Genomic DNA, 25,176 nt, shown 5'->3' on the forward strand with positions numbered 1-25,176 from the left:
AGAAACTTAACGGAACACCACGCTTTGTACACCCATCAATCTACTCAAGCAATAGACTTTCCATTTTATCCATTATTGCAGTGGTCCCCAACCACCGGGCCGCAAGGCATGTGCTACCAAGCCGTGAGGAAATGATATGAGTCAGCTGCACCTTTCCTCATTCCCTGTCACACTGTTGAACTTGAACATAGGGTTGCCAACTGTCCTGTATTTGCCGGGATATCCCGTATATTGGCCTAAATTGGTTTGTCCCATACGAGACCGCCTTTGTCCCATATTTCCCCCACTAAGGTAGAGCATTCCTATGAAACCTTTCATGCTGAAATGGTGTAAAGCGAAGAAGCAATTACCATTAATTTATATGGGAAAAATTTTTGAACGTTCCCAGACCCAAAAAACAACGTACCAAATCATACCAAATAACACATAAAACCTAAAATAACTCTAACATAATAGTAAAAGCATTAATGATATGATAAATACACAGCCTATATAAAGTAGAAATAATATATGTGCAGTGTAGTCAGGAAAATTAAGCCAAAACTGATTTGTGGAGAAAAAAATCGGCATGTACGCACATGCGCACGTCACACATGTGCACACAGGTGCCCGCGCAAGGCTTCATGGTCATGGTAGTCTTTTCGGGGTAAACCCAAGTGTCCCATCAACACACACAAAAAATGCTGGTGAATGCAGCAGGCCAGGCAGCATCTATAGGAAGAGGTACAGTCAACGTTTCGGGCCGGGACCCTTCGTCAGGATTTGACTGCTACTTTTGTCCCTTATTTGAGAGTGAGAAGGTTGGCAACCCTAACTGTAAAAGACATGTTGAGGTGAGTATAACCCTACCTGAACACCTCCCCACCCCCCCGCCCCCGGCTGGCCGGTCCGCAAGAATATTGTCAATATTAAACAGGTCCACGGTGCGAAAAAGGTTGGGGACCCCTGCATTATTGGATGCCGACTAAGAGAGACCACTTTGCTACGAGCAGAACCAACAGTAACATTGGCAGCTTTCAAAATTCTTTCTCTCTGCGTATAAATAGTGCGAATGGTGGATGCAGGCAAGTTCAACGCGCGGACAATGTCCTTACTTTGTTCACCACGATCGAAACGCTTAATTATGTCTAGTGTTACGCTAAGTGTAACACCCTTACGAGCTCTTTTAGAACTTATCTTGCTGCTAACGGATGCACAAACAAATCGAGATAAAGCACATGTTTAAGCAATGGCGGCTAGAATGCAGTTCCGGGGGAGGAGCTTGGCTGTTCGGGCGTGCGCTGCCTTTTCTTACACGCTGCCTTTTCTCGTAACAATGAAAACACCTTCAGTTAGCGAAAACAGCAAACTAATGTAGGTCTTTCGTAACAGCAAGGTGTCATAAAGTGGACGTTCGGAAAACAGGGGCCACCTGTATGTCATGAAGTGAACAGAATGGAGTTTCAGTCTCATATGCAATTATACCAAAACATCACTGAGGGTCACTGCCTCCACAAATGTGTTGAAATTATCAAGGTAAAAAAAGTCAGAAATAGTGGTAGGGCTATGTGAATGAAACTGAACTATAGCCCTAAGTTCCTGCTAATAACCTAGCAGTAAACTGAGACGTCTTATAAATTATTTTTTTTCTGCTTGTGTGTTATTTATTGTCAGAGACCCAAGAACGAGGAAATAACTGAAGCTGCTAAAATTACATTTTATTTAATAAAGACATGAGAAATGTATTTAGTTAAGTTGTACAGTATCTAGCTTAGAAACGCCTGTTTTGGAAAAGAATTTGGACAATTAGTTGAGAGCAATTGCATGTTTGGCAGCTTTCCGGAACTATCTAACAATTAGATGTGGTTGATAAGAGTGGTTTATAACATTCAGATTTTTCTTTGCCTGACATGTGATTGACACTTTTGAAATGCAATATCACAGGTGCAAACTGGACAGCAAAGTGAATTATATAGATAGATACAGCTGAATATAGCACTGGTAGCTACATGTCAAATTTTAGCCGGGCCATAGAATCTATGATTAATTTGCCAAATCAAAGGCAACTTGAGACAGAAAATTAAAAACAGCAAAATTTCAACCAAAATAAAAAAAAATGACATGAGATCAAGCTACTAATAAAACATTGCTTTCACTGCAAATTTCTGTCAGAAGGCATAAAGCACAGTCTCATTGTTTATTGTTCATCACCTGTTGATTTTATCTTTCAGCTTTAAGTTCTTTTGAAAGAGTTTGATTATGACCAGATTTAATTCTGAAAATACCATGAATTGGGCCAATCTGTACAGGGGTTTTTGTGAGGGAAGGATGCAGGGAAGTCAGGACTATAGCCAGGGTTCAGGAGCAGTTGAGTTGTGGATGGGATAATGAATCTGTAAGGTGAAAATTGGCAGCCAGGGGCTATTGTGTTGGGAATTTGATGGATTGGTGGGTTAGGAGATCAGTAAATGGGTACTACTACTACTACTGCGTTGACTCAGGCCTAGGGGGCCGGCGTCGGGCATGATGACAGACTCTCCACTTCCTTCTCCCTCATCAGTGTGTTCAGTTCATCTACATTAGATGAACTGAACACACTGATGAGGGAGAGGGAGGGTATTTGGGGCAATGTAGAGGGGTGGTGGGTGGCAGCAAGGTTCGCAAACTTTTGGGGCAGGGAGAATTTGGTATGGGTTGGACATGATCACAAGTCAGAGTCACTATGGCTGTGGGGGAGAAAAAACAGCTGGGTGGAGAGCCTGAGGGGCAAGTCAGGGAATAACCTAATGGGAACCTTTGAGAGTCTGGTTGCCAGTATCTACTCAAACCTACTCGGGGATTTCTCTTTCAATCGTGCCTCACAGGTGCTGTGAAAACTTACCTGCGTGAGTGGCTCACAGACTGAAAGTTTCAGATGTGCACCACATGCCACTGGAACCATCCATGTGTTACAGCATCAGATGCACAAAGGACCAGGAATGCAAATCAAGAATTGTGTGCAACTCACAATAATGTCTCCAACCTCTCATAGCAGTTTATTTATCTCAGAAATTGGATTGTATAATGCTCTAAGATGTGGGAATATGCAATCAAATTTCTTGGAAAATCTTTCAATATCAGTTGAACAAATAATCTTTTTGATTTCTAATAAACGATGGACATAGTAAATTAAATTTCATACATATGAATATTAAATAATAGACTGCTTAACCTCAAACCGCTAACATAGAAGTAGAGCAGTGAGGGAGAATCCACATGATACATTAACTTGACTGACATTCTCGCTATAATAGAGGAGATGTTTCGTTACATCTGTTGAAACACTTCTTCGGATTATTGCCACTAAATTGGTGTGATGAAGTACATCATCTTGGAGATCCATTTCTTCTCAAAACTAATTCTGCACAGATTTTAGGTTTATTCACATTAGACAAGGCTTGATTGACAATTAATATTTTACTTGGAGGAGAGAGAGATCTAATTGCTCAACACCTCTTTAATCTCCTAAAAGAGACTTGACTTAATGGGTTGAGTAATCTCTAGCAGTGAATGTTGTATGTTTGAAAAGTATGCAAGTCCCCATCTGCATCTACTGGACATAGATCACTCTTTTTTGATTGGGAGGGGAAAAACTGGTAGGGATTTAGTTTATATAAAAAAAGCAACAAGGTTAAGGTGGAAGCAAGGCATTTATTTATTGCAGGAATTCTACAGGGGAGGAGATAATGGAATAAGTGAAAGCAGCAGTGTCTGAATTGTCAAGCTTTACAACAAATATGTTTTACCATTGCTGTAATGGTGCAGCTTTCTCTGAACCCCATGTGTCCATGATGGGGGGGTTCCTCCTGTTCACCAGATAGATTATTGTTCAACTCAATTGCAAGCTGTACAGGGGAGCAAGATTCAACAGCAGAAAACACGGTACCTCTGTAAACATATTAAACAGCAACATTCTGAGGTGGGTTGTCAGAAAAGGATTAATAATCTTCATTTAGAAAGACAATCAACTTGGTGATTGTTGATTTAGAGAAGGCAGTGCCTGACTGACTGAACATTTTGAGGAAGTAACGAGGATGGTCAATAAGGGGTACGCACACAAAATGCGGGAGGTACTCAGCAGGTCAGGCAATGTCTGTGAAAGTGAATGGAAAGGAAGTCAATGATTTGGGTCAAGACCTTCATCAGGACTGGAAAGAAGGGCGGAAGATGTCAGAATAAAAGGTGGGGGAGGAGAAGAAGGATAAACTGGAAGGTGATAGGTGAAGCCAGGTGAGTTGGAAAGATAAAGGGCTGGAGAAGGAATCATAGGAGAGAAGTGGACCATGGAAGAAAGGGAAGGAGGAGGGGCACTGGGGGAGATGATAGGCAGGTGAGAAGAGGTAAAATTGGGGAATAGAAGAAGAGGGAAGGGGGAGGGGAAATAATTACTGGAAGTTGGAGAAATCGATGTTCATGCCATCAGGTTGGAATCTACCAAGATGGAATTTGAGAGTGGTCTTGTGAGGCAGCCATGGATCAACGTGTCGGAACAGGAATGGGGATAGTAATTAAAATGGTTGGCCACCAGGAAAGCCTGCTTTTGGAGCGGAGGTGCTCGACAAAGCAATACAGGTGGCCCCCGTTTTCTGAACGTTCACTTTACAACACCTCACTGTTACGAAAGACCTAAATTAGCTACCTGTTTTCACTAACAGAAGGTGTTTTCATTGTTACAAAAAAAGGCAGCATGTGAAAAAAAGGCAGTGCGCGCCCGAACAGCCAAGCTCCTCCCCCGGAACTGCATTCTAGCCGCCATTGCTTAAACACGTACTTTATCTTGATTTATTTGTGCATCCGTTAGCAAGGTGAGTTCTAAAAGAGCTCGTAAGGGTGTTACACTTAGCATAAAACTAGACATAATTAAGCGTTTCGATCATGGTGAACGAAGTAAGGACATTGTCCAGGCGTTGAACTTGCCTGTGTCCACCATTCGCACTATTTATACACAGAGAGAAAGAATTTTGAAAGCTGCCAACGTTACTGTTGGTTCTGCTCGTAGCAAAGTGGTCTCTCTTAGTCGGCATCCAATAATGGATAAAATGGAAAGTCTATTGCTTGAGTGGATTGATGGGTGTACAAAGCATGGTGTTCCGTTAAGTTTCCTTACACTTAAGGAGAAATCAGTCTTTTTAATAAACTGAAACAGAAAGCACTGGACGATGGTGATGAAAGTGTTGCAGAAGTGGAATTTAAAGGGAGTCATAGGTGGTTTGATGGGTTTCTGAGGCGAGGGCAGCTTCATAGTTTAATGTTTACCAGAGAGAGTGCTTCGGCTGATATTGAAGCTGCCGAAAAGTTCCCAGCTGAACTGAAGAAAATAGTTACAGAAGGTGGATAGTGTAGAGGATTGTCGAAGATTGCAGAGAGACATTGACAGAATGCAGAAGTGGGCTGAGAAGTGGCAGATGGAGTTCAACCCGGAGATGTGTGAGGTGGTACACTTTGGAAGGACAAACTCCAAGGCAGAGTACAAAGTAAATGGCAGGATATTTGGTAGTGTGGAGGAGCAGAGGGATCTGGGGGTACATGTCCACAGATCCTGAAAGTTGCCTCACAGGTAGATAGGGTAGTTAAGAAAGCTTATGGGGTGTTAGCTTTCATAAGTCGAGGGATAGAGTTTAAGAGACGCGATGTAATGATGCAGCTCTATAAAACTCTGGTTAGGCCACACTTGGAGTACTATGTCCAGTTCTGGTCATCTCACTATAGGAAGGATGTGGAAGCATTGGAAAGGGTACAGAGGAGATTTACCAGAATGCTGCCTGGTTTAGAGAGTATGGATTATGATCAGAGATTAAGGGAGCTAGGGCTTTACTCTTTGGAGAGAAGGAGGATGAGAGGAGACATACTTTATACTTTATTCTTTATTGTCACCGAACAATTGATACGAGAATGTACAATCATCACAGTGGTATTTAATTCTGCGCTTCCCACTCCCTGGATTACAAATATTAAATATTAAAAATAGTAAAAATTAGTGAATATTAAAAATTTAAATAATAAATCATAAATAGAAAATAGAAAAATGGAAAGTAAGGTAGTGCAAAAAAACTTAGAGGCAGATCCAGATATTTGGAGGTTACGGCCCAGATCCGGGTCAGGATCCGTTCAGCAGTCTTATCACAGTTGGAAAGAAGCTGTTCCCATGTCTGGCCGTACGAGTCTTCAAGCTCCTGAGCCTTCTCCCAGAGGGAAGAGAGATGAAAAGTGTGTTGGCTGGGTGGGTCGTGTCCTTGATTATCCTGGCAGTACTGCTCTGCCAGCGTGCTGTGTAAAGTGAGTCCAAGGATGGAAGATTGGTTTGTGTGATGTGCTGTGCCATGTTCACGATCTTCTGCAGCTTCTTTCGGTCTTGGACAGGACAACTTCCATACCAGATTGTGATGCACCCTAGAAGAATGCTTTCTACAGTGCATCTATAAAAATTAGTGAGGGTTTTAGGGGACAGGCCAAATTTCTTTAGTTTTCTCAGGAAGTAAAGGTGCTGGTGGGCCTTCTTGGCAGTGGACTCTGCTTGGTTGGACCAAGTCAGGTCATTTGTGATATTGACCCCGAGGAACTTAAAGCTTTTGACCTGTTCCACTTGCGCACCACTGATGTAAGTACGATCCGCTACTCCTTCTGAAGTCAACAACCAATTCCTTCGTCTTGCTGACGTTGAGGGATAGGTTATTGTCTTCACACCATGCCACCAGGTTCTTAATTACCTTTCTGTACTCAAACTCATCATTACCCGAGATATGGCCTACAATTGTTGTGTCATCATCAAACTTATATATTGAGTTTGATGGAAACTTGGCTACACAATCATGGGTGTACAGTGAGTACAGCAGGGGGCTGAGTACACAGCCTTGTGGGGCACCGGTGCTCAGAGTGATTGTAGAGGAGAGCTTGTCCCCTATTTTTACAGCCTGGGTCCTGTCTGTGAGGAAGTTGAAGATCCAGCTGCAGATCTGAGTGCTAAGGCCCAGGTTCCGGAGCTTAGGAATCAGTTTATTTGGAATGATGGTATTAAAGGCAGAGCTGTAGTCAATGAAAAGGAGCCTTATGTATGCGTCTTTATTCTCCAGCTGTTCTAAGGAGGAATGTAGGGCCAGAGAGATGGCATCTGCATTTGACCTGTTGCTCTGGTAGGCGAATTGCAAAGCGTCGAGGTTGACTGGTGGGCTGTGGTTGGTGTGTGCCATAACCAATCACTCAAAGCACTTCATAGCAATTGATGTCAGAGCCACAGGTCGATAGTCATTCAGGCATGCCACCTTGCTCTCCTTCAGCACTGGGATTATCGTTGCCTTCTTAAAACACGAGGGGATCTTAGACTGAAACAAGGAGCAGTTGAAGATGTCAGCAAACACTCCAGCTAGCTCGCTTGCACAGGCCCAGAGAACCCGTCCTGGAATGCCATCTGGGCCCCTTGCCTTCCTTGGATTTATCTTCAGGAAGGCCCTTCTAACGTCCTCCTCGGTGACGATGAATCTCGATGCCACCAGGTCCGGTTTATCCGGAGGGAGCGGGACGCTCCTCTTCTGTTCAAATCTTGCGTAGGATACGTTAAGTTCGTCAGGAAGAGAAGCGCTACAGTTATTGATATTCCCAGCCTTTGCGCCCAGTGATCTCATTAATCCTGACGAAGGGTCTCAGCCTGAAACGTCGACTGTACCTCTTCCTAGAGATGCTGCCTGGCCTGCTGCGTTCACCAGCAACTTTGATGTGTGTTGCTTGAATTTCCAGCATCTGCAGAACTCCTCGTGTTTGCGTGATCTCATTTAGACCCTGCCATAGTCTACTGGCATCCCTCTGGTTAGCCTGGGCTTCCAACTTGGCTCGATATTGCCTCTTGGTGCCCTTAATGGCTTTCCGGAGTTCACGCCTGGATTCCGTGTAGCGACTGGTATCCTCGGACCTAAAAGCCACAGCTGTAGCCTTTAAAAGGGACTTGACCTCATAATTCATCCAAGGTTTCCAGTGAGGGAATACCCGGATCGTCTTGCGAGACACACAGTCTTCCGTGCGTTTCCAAATAAAGTCCGTGACAGCTGAGGCACACTCATCTAGGTTAGCTGCCGAGTCCTTGAATACTAACCAGTCCACCGATTCAGAGCAGTCACAGAGAACCTCATCCGTTTCCTCCGTCCAACGCGACACCACTTTTGACACCGTGACCTCCCGCTTCAGTTTCTGTTTGTAAGCTGGGAGGAGGAGTACGGCCTGGTGGTCCGATTTTCCGAAGTGAGGTCGTGAGACGGAACGGTAGGCATCCTTGACTGCTGTGTAGCAGTGGTGAAGTATATTCGGGCCTCTAGTGGGGCAGGAGACATGTTGGTATAACTTTGGCAGCACCTTTCTAAGGTTGGCCTGGTTAAAGTCCCCGGCTGTAATGAGCAAAATCTTCTGATACCTGGTCTCAAGTTCACTGATGTTGGCATACAGTATGTTCAGAGCACACTCCACGTCTGCCTGGGGCGGGGGGAAGGTAGACCACTGTCAGTATGACTGATGTGAATTCCCGTGGCAGATAGTAGGGACGACACTTCACCAACAGGTGTTCCAGGTCCGGGCTGCAGGAGCCTGTCAGTGCCACTGTATCCAAGCACCACGCAGTGCTAATCAGTAAGCAGACACCACCTCCCCTCGTCTTTCCCGAAGACGCCGTGCGGTCCATCGGATGGATCAAAAATCCATCCGGTCGGATGGCACAGTTGGGGGTGGCAGGGGAGAGCCAGGTCTCGGTGAAACAGAATACACAGCAGTTCTGCATCTCCCTGCAATAGGTGAGTCTCCCTTTAGATCATCCACCTTGTTCTCTATGGCTTGCATGATAGAGGTGTACAAGATAATTAGAGGAATAGATAGAGTGGAGCGCCAGCGCCTCTTCCCCAGGGCACCACTGCTCAATACAAGGGGACATGGCTTTAAGGTAACGGGTGGGAAGTTCAAGGGGGATATTAAAGGAAGATTTTTTACTCTGAGAGTGGTTGGTGTGTGGAATGCACTGCCTGAGTCAGTGGTGGAGGCAGATACACTAGTGAAGTTTAAGAGACTGCTAGACAGGTATATGGAGGAATTTAAGGTGGGGGGGCTATATGGGAGGCAGGGTTTGAGGGTCAGCACAACATTGTGGGCCGAAGGGCCTGTACTGTGCTGTACTATTCTATGTTCTATGTTATTCGTATAAGCAAGTGTTTAACTGTGACGTAACTGCAATTTATTGGAGTCTTCCTGATTCCGCTAAGTGAAACTACAGTGTACATACATTATCTCTACTTTATATAGGCTGTATATTTTTATGTGTTATTTGGTATGATTTGGCAGCTTCATAGCTTAAAGGTTACTGGAGAGAGTGTTTCTGCTGAGAGCGCTTGTGTCGTGTTTCTGCCGAGAGTGCTGCCGTAAGATTTTCGCTGCGCTAGACAGTGCTGTAGAAAAGTATTTCTACTTTATGTAGGCTGTGTATTTATCATATCATTCCTGCTTTTGCTATATGTTACTGTTATTTTCAGTTTTATGTGTTATTTGGCATGATTTTGTAGGTTATTTTTTGGGTCTGGGAATGCTCAAAATTTTTTCCTATATTAATAAATGGTAATTGCTTATTCACTTAACAACATTATGGCTTACGAGCCGTTTCATAGGAACGCTCTACCTTCGGATAGCGGGGGAAACCTGTATATGCAGAACTGAGGTAACATACTTCCATTCCCTCTCTAGCTAAGGACTCTCCACTTTCTCACCTTTCATCTCACCAGCTTCTCCTCACATCCAATGTGATGTCAGAACCAGAAGCATCTTCTCCTCTCCTACCATTTCAGCGTTCTGGGACAGTCAGATTTACTCCTTCACCTTCATTTCCCTTCCCATGCAATCAAAGAAGATGCTACCCTGACGAAGGGTCTCGGCCTGAAACATCGACTGTACCTCTTCCTAGAGATGCTGCCTGGCCTGCTGCGTTCACCAGCAACTTTTACGTGTGTTGCAAGATGCTACCCTGTTCTTTTACTTCTTCCTTTCCCATTTTCCAGGTCCCAAACATTCAGATTAGGTCTCAGGGTCCAGTTGGCCACTGTAATCCTATTTCTTAGTCTTTCTCTTATGTCCATGTGAATAATAAACTTACTTACACTTTTTTTTTCAATTCAGTGTGCTGCATATGTTGTTCACAACGTATCCTCTACTCTGGAAACGCAGATTGGTTCAGGCTACCATTGTTACTCTGAGCTTCCCATTTCTTTAATTGTTCATTGCACTCCTACGAGTCCTACATTGTTCCACCAAAGCACAAAGCACATTCAAGGAACAACATGTCATCTACTGAGTAGGCAATTTACAGCCTTTCAGACACAAGAATGAAAGAAACAGGAGAGGAGTTAGCTATCTGGCCCTTCAAGCCCGCTCCGCAACTCATCATGGTCATGGCCGATCATTTACAGCACTCTGTTTCGATTTTCTGCACTATCACTATATCTGTTGATCTTACAATCTATTGATTTCTATTCTGAATGAACTCATTGACTGAAATTTCACAGCCCTGCAGAATAGATAATTCCAAAGATTCACCATTAATGGGATCTAACAGTGATTTCAGCAATTCTTTAGTTTTATACTTTATTGTCACCAAACAATTGATACTAGAGCGTACAACCATCACAGCAATATTTGATTCTGCGCTTCGCGCTCCCTGGAGTACAAATCGATAGTAATAGTAAAAAATTTAAATTATAAGTCATAAATAGAAAATAGAAAAGGGAAAGTAGGGTAGTGCAAAAAAAACCGTGAGGCAGGTCCGGATATTTGGAGGGTACAGCCCAGATCCGGGTCAGGATCCATTCAGCAGTCTTATCACAGTTGGAAAGAAGCTGTTCCCAAATCTGGCCGTATGAGTCTTCAAGCTCCTGAACCTTCACCTGGAAGGAAGAGGAACGAAAAGTGTGTTGGCTGGGTGGGTCATGTCCTTGATTATCCTGGCAGCACTGCTCCGACAGTGTGCGGTGTAAGGTGAGTCCAAGGACGGAAGATTGGTTTGTGTGATGTACTGGGCTGTGTTCATTATCTTCTGCAGCTTTTTCCAGTCTTGGACAGGACAACTTCCATACCAGGTTGTAATGTACCCTAGAAGAATGCTTTCTATGGTGCATCTTTAAAAATTAGTGAGGGTTTTAGGGGACAGGCCAAATTTCTTTAGTTTTCTCAGGAAGTAAAGGCGCTGGTGGGCCTTCTTGGCAGTGGACTCTGCTTGGTTGGACCAAGTCAGGTCATTTGTGATATTGACCCCGAGGAACTTAAAGCTTTTGACCTGTTCCACTTGCGCACCACCGATGTAAGTACGGTCCGCTACTCCTTCTGAAGTCAACAACCAATTCCTTCATCTTGCTGACGTTGAGGGATAGGTTATTGTCTTCGCACCATGCCACCAGGTTCTTAATTTCTCTCTGTACTCTGGACAGTCAGCAGTCACAGCCTTTGAGCTTCAGTTTCCAGATTTAGCATTTTAGGTTTTCCTTTGCTGCTGATAATTTCATACTTATTAAACTCCAGTTTATTCTTTCTCCAGAGCATCATTGTGTTATTCACTAATCCCTTTACCTCTCTTTCACACAGCTCTATTACACCTTCAACTGCTCTGGCCCCTATCCTATCACACACCTTCACTATTGTACTGACCTCCCCTCCCCACTTTGCATTTTACTTCTAACTATCCTCAGATCTGTCAAAAGATCGTCACCCAGAGGTGCTAATTCTGTTTCCTTCTCCGTTAATGCTGCCTGACCTGCCGGGTATATCTGGCATTTTCAGTTTTATCTCAAATTCTCATTGTCTGCTGCATTTTGCTTTTGAATGATTTAATTATTAATCTAGTAAAACAGACAGTTATTCGGCATTAACCTGACAATCCGTTACCCTAACCTTGTACTCTTATTTTATATTACACCTCACTAAATACTTTTTGAAATTCCGAAGCTCTACATCTGCTAGTTCCCTTTGCTCATCTTCAACGAACACTGGTAAATTTGTCAAGTATGATGTCCCTTTCATAAAACCACACAGGCACTGCTTGATTGTCTTCACTTTTTGTAAATGCCTTGTTATCAGGGCCAGGGGACTTGCCAGCTTTTAACCCTATTAGTTTTCTGTAGTAATAGTGACATTTTAAGTTTTTCCCTCTCTATTGCCTTTGGATATATATTATCATTGAGATGGTCTTTGTGTCTTCTGTCATGAAACCAATCCAAATAATTATTACAACTGAGGGCAGATCATGTGCTTCAAAGATTGACACAAGGTTGAACTGAGGAACAAAAAAGGGGCAACTACCGGAAATATATATAGATCCTGATTATAGCATGTTCTGCTTTTTCAGTAAGCAATATTTTTCTAGGAATATAAAAGCATACAAAGTAGAAGCGGGGACAGGCGATTGGACCCTTTGTGCCTGCTCTGCCATTCGCTAAGATGATTTGGATCGTTTACTTCAATACCACTTTCCTGCACCCACCCCATGTGCCCTTATACCTTTTACAGTAAAAATCTATCAGTTTCTGTTTTAAATGTACTGTGACTGAGACTCCACAGTACACAGGTGGAGAATTCCAAAGGTTCACCACCCCGTAAGTGAAGAGATTTCTCCTCACCTCAATCGTAAATGGCCAATTCCTTACTTTGAGACTGTTGACTTCTGGATCTAGATACCCCAGCCAGGGGAAATATCAACTCCACATCAACCCTGTCAAGCCCTGCAAAAATTTTGTATGTCATAATGAGATGATATCTCATTTTTACGCTCAGGTTTACGCCACCCTGAGCAGGGTGTACGGAAGGCAGCTGGTCCGGATGGAATACCTGGCCGTGTGCTCAGAGTCTGTGCAGGGCAGTTGGCCAGGGTCTTCACGGACATTTTTAATCTGTCCCTGGCCCAGGCAGTTGTCCCCACAAGCTTCAAGATCGCCACCATCGTGCCAGTGCAGAAGCATTCCACTGCCATGGGCCTGAATGACTTCCGTCCAGTTGCACTCACCCCCTTCACTGCAAAGTGCTTTGAGAGACTGGTTCTATCACATCTGAAATCCTATCTGCCCTCTACCCTGGACCCCCATCAATTGGCCTATCACACCAACAGGTCATCAGAGGATGCCATCTCCACGGCACTTCACTGTGCCCTGACCCACCTCGACAGCCCCAACTCTTACGTCAGAATGCTGTTCATTGACTTTAGTTCAGCATTCAATACTGTGATCCCCTCCAAGCTGATCACCAAACTTCGCCAGCTTGGTATCCGCGTATCCCTCTGCAACTGGACCTTGGACTTTCTGACTAACAGATCCCAATCAGTTAAGTTAGACAACCTCTCCTCCTCCACTTTCACCCTGAACACCGGCGTGCCTCAAGGCTGTGTGCTGAGCCCTCTTCTGTACTCCCTTTTCACCTATGACTGTGTTCCTGTACATGGTTCTACCTTCATAATCAAGTTCACAGATGACACCTCAGTGGTTGGTCTGATCAGAGGGGATGACGAGACGGCCTACAGGGACGACGTTCAGCACCTGGCTGCGCAGTGTGCCGACAACAACCTGGCCCTTAACACCCAGAAGATCAAGGAGATCATTGTGGACTTCAGGCATGCCAGGAGTCACACTCATGTCCCCATCTACATCAACGGAACTGTAGTGGAGCGTGTATCAAGCTTCAAATTCCTTGGTGTCCACATTTCCGAGGATCTCACCTGGTCCCTGAACTCCTCCATCCTGATCAAAAAGGCGCAACAGCGCCTTTATTTCCTGCGGAGCATGAAGAAAGCTCACCTCTGTCCCAGGATACTGACGGACTTTTACAGCTGTACCATTGAGAGTATACTCACCAACTGCATCTCAGTGTGATATGGCAATTGTCCCGTATCGGACCGCCAAGCACTCCAGCATGTGGTGAAAAGTGCCCAGCGGATTATCGGCACCCAATTGCCCACCATTGAGAACATCTACCATAAACGCTGCCTGGGCAGGGCGGAAAGCATTATCAGGGATGCATCTCACCCTAACCATGGACTTTTTACTCTCCTCCCATCCATTAGGTGCTACAGGAGCCTCCGCTCCCGCACCAGCAGGCACAGGAAGAGCTTCTTCCCTGAGGCTGTGACACTGCTGAACCTCTCATCACAGCGCTAAACAGTATTGCATCCGTATTGTACTGTCTCAGTACTTTTATATTTGTGTGCTGTAGCACTTACTTTTTATTCGCAGTTATTTTGTAAATAACACTATTCTTTGCATTTCTGGTCAGATGTTAAATGCATTTCATTGGCTTTGTATCTGTACTCGGCACAATGACAATAAAGTTGAATCTAATCTAATCTAATCTAATCTATTTTTTATAAACTCAAGAGGATCTGCCTCCTTAATCAAACCCATTCAACTTTCCGAGGTCGGTCGTCCATCGTCAAAGTGGGGAGACTGGGACCTTGGTAGCACCTTTAGGGAGGGCTTCATAATGAGGTTTGCAGTCAGTAGAGTAAAAGAGTACACATCTTCAAGGAGCAGTGCTTCAGAAAAGTGGCCTCCACTATTAAGGACTCCCATAATCCAGGACATGCTTTCTTCTTATTGTTACCGTCAGGTAGGAGATACAGAAGCCTGAAAGCACACACTCAGTGATTCAAGAACAGCTTCTTCCCCTCTGCCATCTGATTTCTAAATGGACATTGAACCCTTGGACACTACCTCACTTTCTTTTATTATTTCTGTTTCTGCACTATTTTTAATTTAACTATTTAATATATACATGTATATACTTACTGTAGTTGATTGATCTATTTATTTCTATATTATCATGTATTGCATTGTACTGCTGCCACTAAGTTAACAAATTTCATGACATGATATTAAACCTGATTCTGATTCTTAATCTCTCCTCATCAAACAAACTCTGTGCCCTGCCACATATTCATGAAATCAACCTCGTTAACCTTTCACAAACATGAGAAAATCTGCAGATGCTGGAAATCCAAAGCAACGCACACAAAATGCCGGAGGAACTCAGCCACCCAGGCAGCATCTAATGAAAAGAGTCAACTTTATGAAGGTCAACCTTTATTGCCTTCCTTCTATCACAAGTATATCTTTCCACATGCAGGGTGGAACGCAACATTCCAGGTGCAGACTTAACCAGAGCCCTATATAATTTTGGTACTCAAATCTTCTTGCATTAAATATACATTTTGTCTTCCAAATTGCTTGCTGTACCTACAATACATGCTGATTTTTGTGACAAGTACATCTGGGTCCTTTGAACACCAACATCTTTCAATCTCACACTATCTTTTAAAAAACTTTTCTATTCTTACTTGCGAAGCCCATAGAGATACTATGAAGTCAATTGTTTGCTGTAAATTGTCCCAAATGTCAGCGTGTGGCAGAAATATCGGGGGAGCTAGTGGATGTGGGAAAAGATAGGTTATGGGGAAGTAAGTGGAGGAATGGACTGATGTAACATTAATCTCAGGACATGTCTTTCTCGGGGAAGTTAAGTTCAGAATCTATGAGGACAGGATTTATGGATGTGAGCTCTTTGAGGTCTCTTCTCTTGGTCTCCCTAGCTAGGTTTATGCTGCTACTGACTCCTTGCACATGCAGCTCACCTAGTGGTACCAGCACAGCTGCCACCATACTGAAGATAAGTGAAGTGTGAAAAGAGCAATAAACTTTACCCAAAGTGAAATTCTGGAAATTTTGGTGTAGGGCTGAAAAAGCCAGCGTTATGCAAATACATTTCTTGCCATCAATCTTTTTCCCAATCCAAATGTTTATTTTCTCTGGACTTCATGTAAAATCAGAGGTTGGTCCAGGTAAACAAATGAGGCTGTCTGGATGGAGTTTGCCCATTCCCCCTGTGACCGCATAAGTTTCCATTTCCCTCCCACATCCCAAAGATATGGTAGTAAGTTAAAAGGTTGCTATAAGTGATGGGTATCAAAAGAAACATCTAAAGTAAAAAGTTGTGGGGCTACAGGGAAAATCAGAGAGAGAGTGGGACAGATGGGATTGCTGCGCAAGCAGCTGTCAGAGACCTGATGGGCTGAACAAACACCTCTTGCATCATCTCACAATGAATGTTAAAGCAATCATGTTGCAATAAATGTTCCCTACTGAAACACAATATGCTGTAAGTGTAAAAGTACCTCAATGATCCACATTTACCAAGTCCACTATATTTTTAAATAAAAGCCATCAACAACACACCAAGAACCAAAAGCAAGATAATTGGGAAATAAATTTCAGAGGTTATTTAATTTATTCCTGGGAGATATAATGTATAATATTGCCCTAATGTTGCCTTATCTATTGCTAGTAAGGAAACAATATGGTGTCATAAATTACTTTATCTATGCAAGTATGACGAGGCAGCAGCTGTTTAATTTTTATTGACCATCTGTTTACTGTACATATTATATGCCAAAAAATGAGTAAAACAGCACAAGTACTACACGGCATTACATAACCATGCATCTTTAAATCAGTACTATTTAGAAAATCACTTCAAATTTGCATAATTGTGCAATCCTGTGGCAAACTGTAGTTGCAAGATATTAACCCAGAAACAGTTTGAGTATTTTTGTGTTTAAAGTTACCTCAGGAAATGTTGGAAATCATGCTCTTTCTTGTTTTAACAGTGCAAACAAATTTTGGTTACTTTTTTTTAAAAGAAGATACCCTGGAGGTTTCATTCCTTGGAGGAGGACAATTTCTGGAATTTATAAATACGTGGAGCAGCTGTAGGCTTTATTGTCTTTTTGTTTGGGGAAAATGTGTAAACTTCAGATAATTTTCAGACATGTGATTTTTTTTCTCTGGTAGATGTTGTACATTTTTTATAACATTTGATGCTAATTTCAGTTCCAGCAGCAAACCTTCAGCTCAGTGGGAAACTCAAGAGCGTGACTGAAGGATTTCAAAACAAAATCGTTATTTCATTTGTCTGCCTATTTTATTAGCAGCTAGTTCAGGTTGTACAAGTTTGATTTGGATTTCGAGTGTGGTATTTTGGAGTTTTTGGATCTACATTTGGCTGAAATACATGAGTGAGTGCAGAACATGCTTGAATTATCTCCCATTTAAACAGCACAAATGAAAAATCCTCACATTTTCACGTTGAGGCACAGAAGTGATTGGCATTAATTTGCATTTATGAGCTTCATATTTCTGCTGAATGGTTTCGGAAAATGAAGCAATATGCTTGAATATCCTTTCCAAAGTGAAGCTAATGCATGTGTTTGTTTCATGAATAGCTGAAGAGCTCTAAGTACAGTGTCATAAAAATTAGCTCATCGCCTTTCACCTCTCGGTTGTCGTTATCACCTTCCTTACTTATCAGATTCCACCATTGGTAGTCTTTGTAAATTGATAAATTATTGGTTTATTATTGTCACATGTACTAAGGTATAGTGAAAAACTTGTCTTTCATACCATCCATAGAGATCAATTCAGTGCAACAATGCATTGAGATAGTTCAAGATAAAATGAAATGAGTCTTCAAATTAAAGTGCAGGTAGACAAGGAGGTAGATTGTGAGGTCAAGAGCCTTCTAATAGTACTAGAGAGCCATTCAGTAATCTTATAAAAGTGGCATAGAAGCTGTCCTTGAGCACTGTGCTTTCAAGCATTCATATCATCTGCCTAATTTGGGGGCGGGGGGGGGGAAGAAGACGAGAGAATGTCTAGGGTGGGTGGGATCTTTGATTATGCTTGCTGCTGTACTGATGCAGTGAAAAGTGCAGAGCCCATGGAGGGAAGGTTAGTTTCTGTGATGTATTGAGATGTGTCCACAACTTGCCGTAGTTTCCTGAGGTCATGGGCACAGCAGTTGCCATACTACACCTTGACACATCTGAAGAGGATGCTATCTATGATGCATCTATAAAAGCTGCTGAAGGTCAAAGGGACGTGCCAAATTTCATTAACCACCTGAGGAAGTAGAAGTGCTAGTGAGCTTTCTTGCTCATGGTGTCAACATAGTTGGACTCAGACAGACAATTGTTGTCCTAGAAATTTGAAATTTCGACCCTCCCAACCTTAGCATCTTTGATGCAAACAAGAGCATGTCCGCCACACCCCATGAAGTCAAAAACCAGATCTTATGTTCCTGCTTGTGCTCACTCTCTTATGTCTCCACCTTCATCCATCTCTCCTCACACCTGGCTCCATTCACCCTTTTATTTGTCTCTCTCTATCCATCGTCTGCCTAAGTCTTATCTTCCAACTCCACCCCTCTCCTCCTCGCTCAATACGCCCATTATCCTTCACCTCCCCTTGTTCCACCAATCACCCGTTGGACCTGTCCTACCACTCCTCCTCTCCACTTTGCAGAATTTCAACTCAAAACTTTGACAGTTCCAATATCCCCACTGAATCTGTTTGAGCCACTGAGTTCCTTCAGCGGATGGTTTGCTGCTCCAGGTTTTAGCATCTGCAGCCTCTTGTGTTCATAGATATGTTGGCTGAGCCGACTGAGATTGTCATAAATTGCAATATGAATTGTACTGCCACACATGAGGATTTCCTTCGTAACTCTGTGGATCTGCTGGTGGTTGCTATCTTGCTGTCCCACTGTGCTAGAGTGTATCAGCTGACTTGGTAAAGCTTAACTAATTGCATATCATTGGTAATGTGGATGAGTTGAAATAAGTGAGGTATACCAGAGGGCATGTTAACATATTTTGCATCACTAAAGCGAAAATAGTCTTTGCATCATTGTGGGAGACGTGCTGTTGCTGTTGGCAATTTATTGCAAGAGAAGCTATCGAGACATGTAAAGCCCGCAGAGGTTGTGCTTGGGCTCATGCCCATTGCCTATTACTGATTACTAAAATATGTGGTTTGAAGTTAGTAATCCCAGAATAATTTAAGGTTCTGTCTAATCATCTGAGATTCTTGCATTGCATAATATACACTCAGTGGCCACTTTATTAGGTACACCTGTACACCTTATTAATGCAAATATCTAATCAGCCAATCACGTGGCAACAACTCAATGCATAAAAGCGTGCAGCCATGGTCAAGAGATTCAGTTGTTGTTCAGACCAAACATCAGAATGGGGAAGAAATGTGATCTAAGCTACTTTGACCGTGAAATGATTATTGGTGCCAGGCGGGGTGGTTTGAGTACCTCAGAAACTGTTGATCTCCTGATATTTTCATGCACAACCGTCTCTAGATCTTACAGAGAATAGTGTGGGAAAAGCAAAAAAAAAAAACAACCAGTGAGCAGCAGTTCTGTGGCAAAAACGCCTTGTTAATGAGAGAAGTCAGAGGAGAATGGCCAAGCTGACGGGAAGGCGACAGGAACTGAAATAACCAGGCGTTACAACAGTGGAGTGCAGTAAAGCATCTCTGAATGCACAACACATCAAACCTGGAAGTGGATGGACTACAGCAGCAGAAGACCATGAAAATTTATTCAGTGGCAAGGCGGTACCTAATAAGTGGCTGCTGTGTGTATGTACAACACTCTGATAGAATGTTAATACATGGTAGTAAGACAGAAGTAATTTTGGATCATTTTGCATTTTGTTGGTGTGGACCCCCATTGGTGATGTATGGATTTAAAAAAATAGGGCTATTATATTTTGTAAATCTAACCTCATATCACCCCTGCTGTTGTCTGTAAGGTATTTCTGCATTCTCCCCTTGACCATATAGATTTCTTCCAGGTGTTCTGGTTTCCTCCCACATTCCAAACACACACGGTTAGGGTTAGTGAATTTTGGGCATGGTATATTGGTGCTGGAAGCGTGGCGACACTTGCCCGAAAAAATCCTCTCTGATTCAGTTTGATACAAAAAAAGACGCATTTCACTGTATGTTTCAATGTACATGTGACAAATAAAAGTAATCTTATCTCTCATAACCAGTGAGACTCATTACTTGAACCTAGAGCTCAAAATACCTTCACAACACTCAAAAGTGCAGGGATGTGCAGTCAGGTTCAATCCGAATCAAGGTTGGCGGGGCCTGGACCCAAGAATGTATCGAAGTGGTAGGGGCTGGGTCGGAGAGCAAGGAGTGAGCCAAGGTTTGGACAAGTTAAGCGCCAGGCCAGGTTGAAAAGGTCAGGGTGACGGGGCCGGAGGCAAGGGACAGGCCTGTTTAGTTCTCTGCTTTGCAAGGTTTACTTGTCTCTGCTGTGACCTGCAACTAACAGGCTCCTGAATCAGCTGTTACTGGGTTTGTGTCTGTGACTCACTTTGGTGAACTTCAGTCCTGAATGCTATTTGCTTACGTTTATTGTTAGCACAATTTGTTTTTTCTTCTCTGCATATTGGGTATTTGATGGTCTTCTTTTGTTTTACTGGGTTCTTTTGGGTTTCTGAGTTTTGTGGCTGTAAGGAGATGAATTTCAAGGATGTATAATGTATACATACTTTGATAATAAATGTACTTGGAACTTTGAAACTACAGTTAACCAGGAGTACAGCCATTTTGCCCACATCTAAGAATGCTCATTTTTCAGTGAGCACTTTTTTCCAGTGTAAAGTTCTGCTAAATGATATCAACAATGGTGCTAAAATTGGTCTGCAGTGAAAATTGAGAAAAAAACTGCAGATGCTGGAAATCTGAAATAAAACAGAAAATGCTAGAAACTCTTGGCAGGTCAGGGAGCATCTGTGGAGAGAGAGCTAGAGTTGAAGGCCTCTCACCAGCATTTTCTGTTCTTATATCAATCTCTCTGGTCTGAGAAACAATAGTTCTGATTTACCCACAGAACCACCAGGTTTTACTACTTCAGGATATATATGAGGTCAAAAGCCTTCTAATTGTACTAGGGAACTATTCAACAATCTTATAAAAGTGGCAAAGAAACTGTCCTTGAGCACTGTGCTTTCAGGCCTTCATATCTTCTGCCTAATTGGGGGGGTGAAATTCCTGGATCCATCATATAAGTATAATTGCAAAGAAACACGACAGCGCCTCTACTTCCCCGGGAGTCTGTGGAGATTTGCCATGTCATTAAGAATCTGGACAAACTTCTATAGTTGTGTGGTGTGACTGGCTGCATTACAGCCTGGTATGGGAACACCAATGCCTTTGAGCAGAAAACCCTACAAAAGGTAGTGGATTCAGCCCAGTACATCACATTAGAGATCAGACCTGCTGGGCAACATTGTAATATCTGCAAGAAATTGCAAAGTGTCAATACAGAAATTCTTTGATTTACAAAAGGGTTGTGTTCCAGGAAACTGTTTTGTACAAAAGTCAGTAAATTTCCCATTCATTTCAATGTAAAAACTATGTTTCAGAGCTCAAGAATTTCAGTCAAAAGATGTAAACATTTAAAAATACCCCAACACAAGTATTTTAAAATTCTGAAATATTTTTATTAACAATTAAAATGTAAGATGATGAGTACATAATGTATCTTTTGAGAATTATCACCAAATGAAATATGCAGGCTCCTAAACAGTCATGCCAGAGTGGATTTGGAAAGGCTGTTTCTTCCTGCGGGAGGGTCTAGAACTAGGGGTCATTGCCTAAAAGTAAGGCATCGCCCACACAAGACATACGAGGGGTGATTGATAAGTTTGTGGCCTAAGGTAGAAGGAGTCAATTTTGGAAAACCTATCACATTTATTTTTCAACATAGTCCCCTCCTACATTTACACACTTAGTCCAGCGGTCGTGGAGCATACGGATCTTGGACCTCCAGAAAGTGTCCACAGCAGGGGTGATTGATAAGTTCATGGCCCAAGGTAGAAGGAGATGAGTTATACAGCTCTCGTTACATGCACGTGCAGGTCAACTCTTTGAGTGGTTATACAGAAAGTTTGAAGTTAATAACTCATCTCCTCCTACCTTAGGCCACAAATTTATCAATCACCCCTAGTATGTGAGGGCTTTTTTTTTCCTCAGAGGTCATGACTCTTTGGAACTCTCATCATGAAAGGATTATGAAAGGCAAATCTTACTGATAAGCAAAAGGGAAAAAGTTATCACAGGTTGACGTTAGAGTCAGATCAACCATGATTTTATTAATTGGTGCAGCAAGCTTTAGGGGCGGAATGGTCCACTCCAGCTTCTTATCTATGTCTTTGTATTTAAGCTTTTCACATGAAGGTCATGGCAGGGTGAGGTGTCACTGGTGTTTGGATTGTGATGGTGATGGGGAATGATGATGAATGAGATTTAAAGAAGATGCTGATGAAAATTGGATAACTCTCCTCTTCTTTGTCTGATAAAGCTCTTTATTGCAATCTTCCATCATGCAACCACCTATAATGCCACACTCTATTTTTGGGATCCGCATCTTTGAAAATGGTTATTGGTTTTTTGATGTAGAAGAATACCTCTGCAAATCTTGAGCTATTTTAGTGACTTCTTGCACCTCTTGTGACTTCTTGCTCAAGCTCTAACAGAATCTTCCTTTGAGAGCTCTTCACCCTAAACCAACAACTGCCCACAGCATCCTGGTCTAATTCATCAAACACAGCCTTATTTACCAAATTGATAATGTCGTCTTGGGAATGTTTAAGGTTTGCACATATACCCTGGCCATATGGCTTCAATATGCCATGAACCTTTGCAGGGTTATGTCTTCCAAGGAGGCACTGATGCATTTATGGCTATATTAGATTTTGCTTCTTTCAAATTTTCTGAATGATACATTTGTCATTGCTTTTTAACTCTGAAATGACAACTCATTATACACAGCATTATTGTCGCCAAACAATTGATACTAAAATGTACAATCATCACAGCGATATTTGATTCTGTGCTTTCCGCTCCCTGAATTACAAAACGATAGTAAATATTTAAAATTTTAATTATAAATCATAAATAGAAAATAGAAAACTGGAAAGTAAGGTAGTGCAAAAAAACCGAGAGGCAGGTCCGGATATTTGGAGGGTACGGCCCAGAGCCTTGGACATGGCAATAAGCATTCTAGGTCACGCATTGTAACAATAATGTGAGGTTTAGAGTGAAAGATACTGCTGGGATGTTGCTTGGTGTTAACTGGATGTCCAGGGGGGTTTTGACAAAGAGCAAAACTATGTTGTCCAGAGAATATTGTTCAGTGAAAGGGGAAGGAAATGCCACCAGGCTTTTTTTGTTAAATCTCCCTCCTTTAAAGCCCTCGTGTTCTCTGAGTGGGAGATTAAAAGAGGTTTAAGTTTAAAGGCTTTGTCTGTTGCTCCTCCATAACATCATGATCATGTAAATTGGCAAGTAGTGATGAAGCCAAAAGATTGTAGACTGAACGCAAGTGTAAATGAAGTAAGAAATCTCATAATATTTGTGTACTGACAATTTATATTGGGATAGAAAAGTGTGTCACATCATCATTTTAACAGTGAAAATGTAGGAACATGTAGGATGGAATCTTTGGAGCTTAGGAAGGAGAGTAAAGTTGAGAACAGCTGATGAAAGAGATTTATAGCTCTAAGTTGGCAGCTTTATTCTGCCTTCTGTCTAGGCGTATGTTAGAAAAGATCCTAGTGTTCAAGTCTGGAATGGGCTTGAACTTGGAATGGAAAAACAATTTTTCATCAGGAGCAGTTTTGTGTTGTGGGTTATCCCATTAGAATCTTAGTTGCAGCCATACCAAGATGCTCCATGTAGGATTATTACATCTGTTGGAAAGAGAAGCTTTCCATTCCTTTGTTCTGGAATGACATCTATGGTGCGCATCAGAGTCACAATTTGTAGCATATGGAACATTTTTTCAATAAAAATTGCAAGACAGTCACTTTTTTTTTTAGGACCTTGGGAATTTCCTACGCCTGGCAAACCGTAGAGAAACTGGTAATCATTAACTGATCTCAGCAAATGTTTACTTTAAGAAATTAGATTTCGTGGCCTTCAAGTCAAAGGCAAAGTTACGTGTAACATCACTAGCAGAGTTATTTGTTGTGTTAAATCCTCTGACCTACCACAGCAGATTCACTTGTTCAAGTTTTAAAAAGTTTCAACAACTTGTATGAATGGATTTCTTTTTCATCTATGAAGTTTATGATTTTTGAAGGTGCACTCATACCAGATACAGTTTTCTCACCGTGCAAGAAGTATTCCTATCTTTCATACAATGGAAATCCCATCAATCAAATGGACATGCTTTGACTATTTCAGTGTGTCATTAAATAATGGTGATATTTATTTTCTACAGCTGAAACCCTGACCTGCACCTTCGTTATTTCTAGACCTGATTATTCTAATACACTTATTCTACTCAAACTTTTAGATCATTGAAAAATTTGCCATGTCAAGTTGAGTTCATTCCTCTGCTAGACAGAACTACTTGGGCTCCGAGTTCAGTAATACCACCATTTAAAAATTTACGTTCTTGTTTTCAGATTCCTACATGGTCTCATCCTTTTCTGCCTCTGTATTCTTCTCTGGTCCTTTAGCTGTCCGATATCTACACTTCCTTGAATTTAGTCCTCTTGATCATCCCCATCTTTTTACACCATTGATGGCAGTGTCATTGGAATTCTATTCTTAAACCCCTCCAGCTCTCTTCCTCCCTCTTCTCATTTAAAGCAGTACATAAACCCTCTCTTCGGCCAATCTGTCCTAATATGTTTTGTGGCTCAACATCAACTTTTGTTTGATAAGTCCAGCTGCTTCAACCATTTTCACAATGCAGAAAGTGCTACATATATGGAATTTATTGCTATATGAAATGTAAATGAAAAAAGACTGCTTTTAGAAAATTCTGTGGGCAAGAATTTCTGCCAATCACTTCATAAAAACAGTTCTAGAGAATTTTACAGCATATAGCTTCATGAAATAATATTATCATATTATGGAAATATCTGTCTCAACATAAAATCCTAAATGTGGCAATGAATGGGATGAGCAAAATAAATTACTTATTTTGGAAGAGGTCTGAGACACCTTGAAGTATTTGAGGCACAAGTTTTACAGTGTGGGATGCAGGCAATTAGAAGTTTTGCATTCATGTTTGAACTCTGTATGGTGTTTATAAATTTCAGGTGAATTAATTTGCTTAGTCATACATACTATTTATGTCTCCATGATCAGAGTGCTTCATTGGTAGTAGGTCACTGTTGTTGTGATGTATCGAACAAATAGTGACTTGTTTCCATGTTCTTTTCATATCAATTTAACCTCGTGTATTTTGTGCATGTTGTAGAGTTGATTAAGGAGACTAATTTTTGTGTCT

The 25,176-nt window shown here is 42.1% G+C and overlaps 1 protein-coding gene across 6 annotated transcripts in view; it reads left to right on the forward strand.

The window, feature by feature from the left end:
• LOC140191605 (vitamin D3 receptor-like) overlaps nt 1–25,176 on the forward strand; it is a 199,691-nt gene that overhangs the window by 112,614 nt on the left and 61,901 nt on the right. For 5 of the 6 annotated variants that reach the window (XM_072249154.1, XM_072249153.1, XM_072249152.1 and 2 more), the window contains one exon: nt 12,799–14,192. The exons of the other annotated variant lie outside the window; for it this stretch is intronic. In XM_072249154.1, coding sequence (XP_072105255.1) covers nt 12,799–13,886 — 1,088 coding nt within the window. In that variant the 3' untranslated portion in view covers nt 13,887–14,192. Of the gene's footprint in view, nt 1–12,798; nt 14,193–25,176 lie in introns of those variants that run through there. 6 annotated transcript variants of the gene reach the window in all.

Source organism: Mobula birostris, chromosome X (genome assembly GCF_030028105.1).
Source record: "Mobula birostris isolate sMobBir1 chromosome X, sMobBir1.hap1, whole genome shotgun sequence".
Classification (NCBI taxonomy): Eukaryota; Metazoa; Chordata; class Chondrichthyes; order Myliobatiformes; family Myliobatidae; genus Mobula; species Mobula birostris.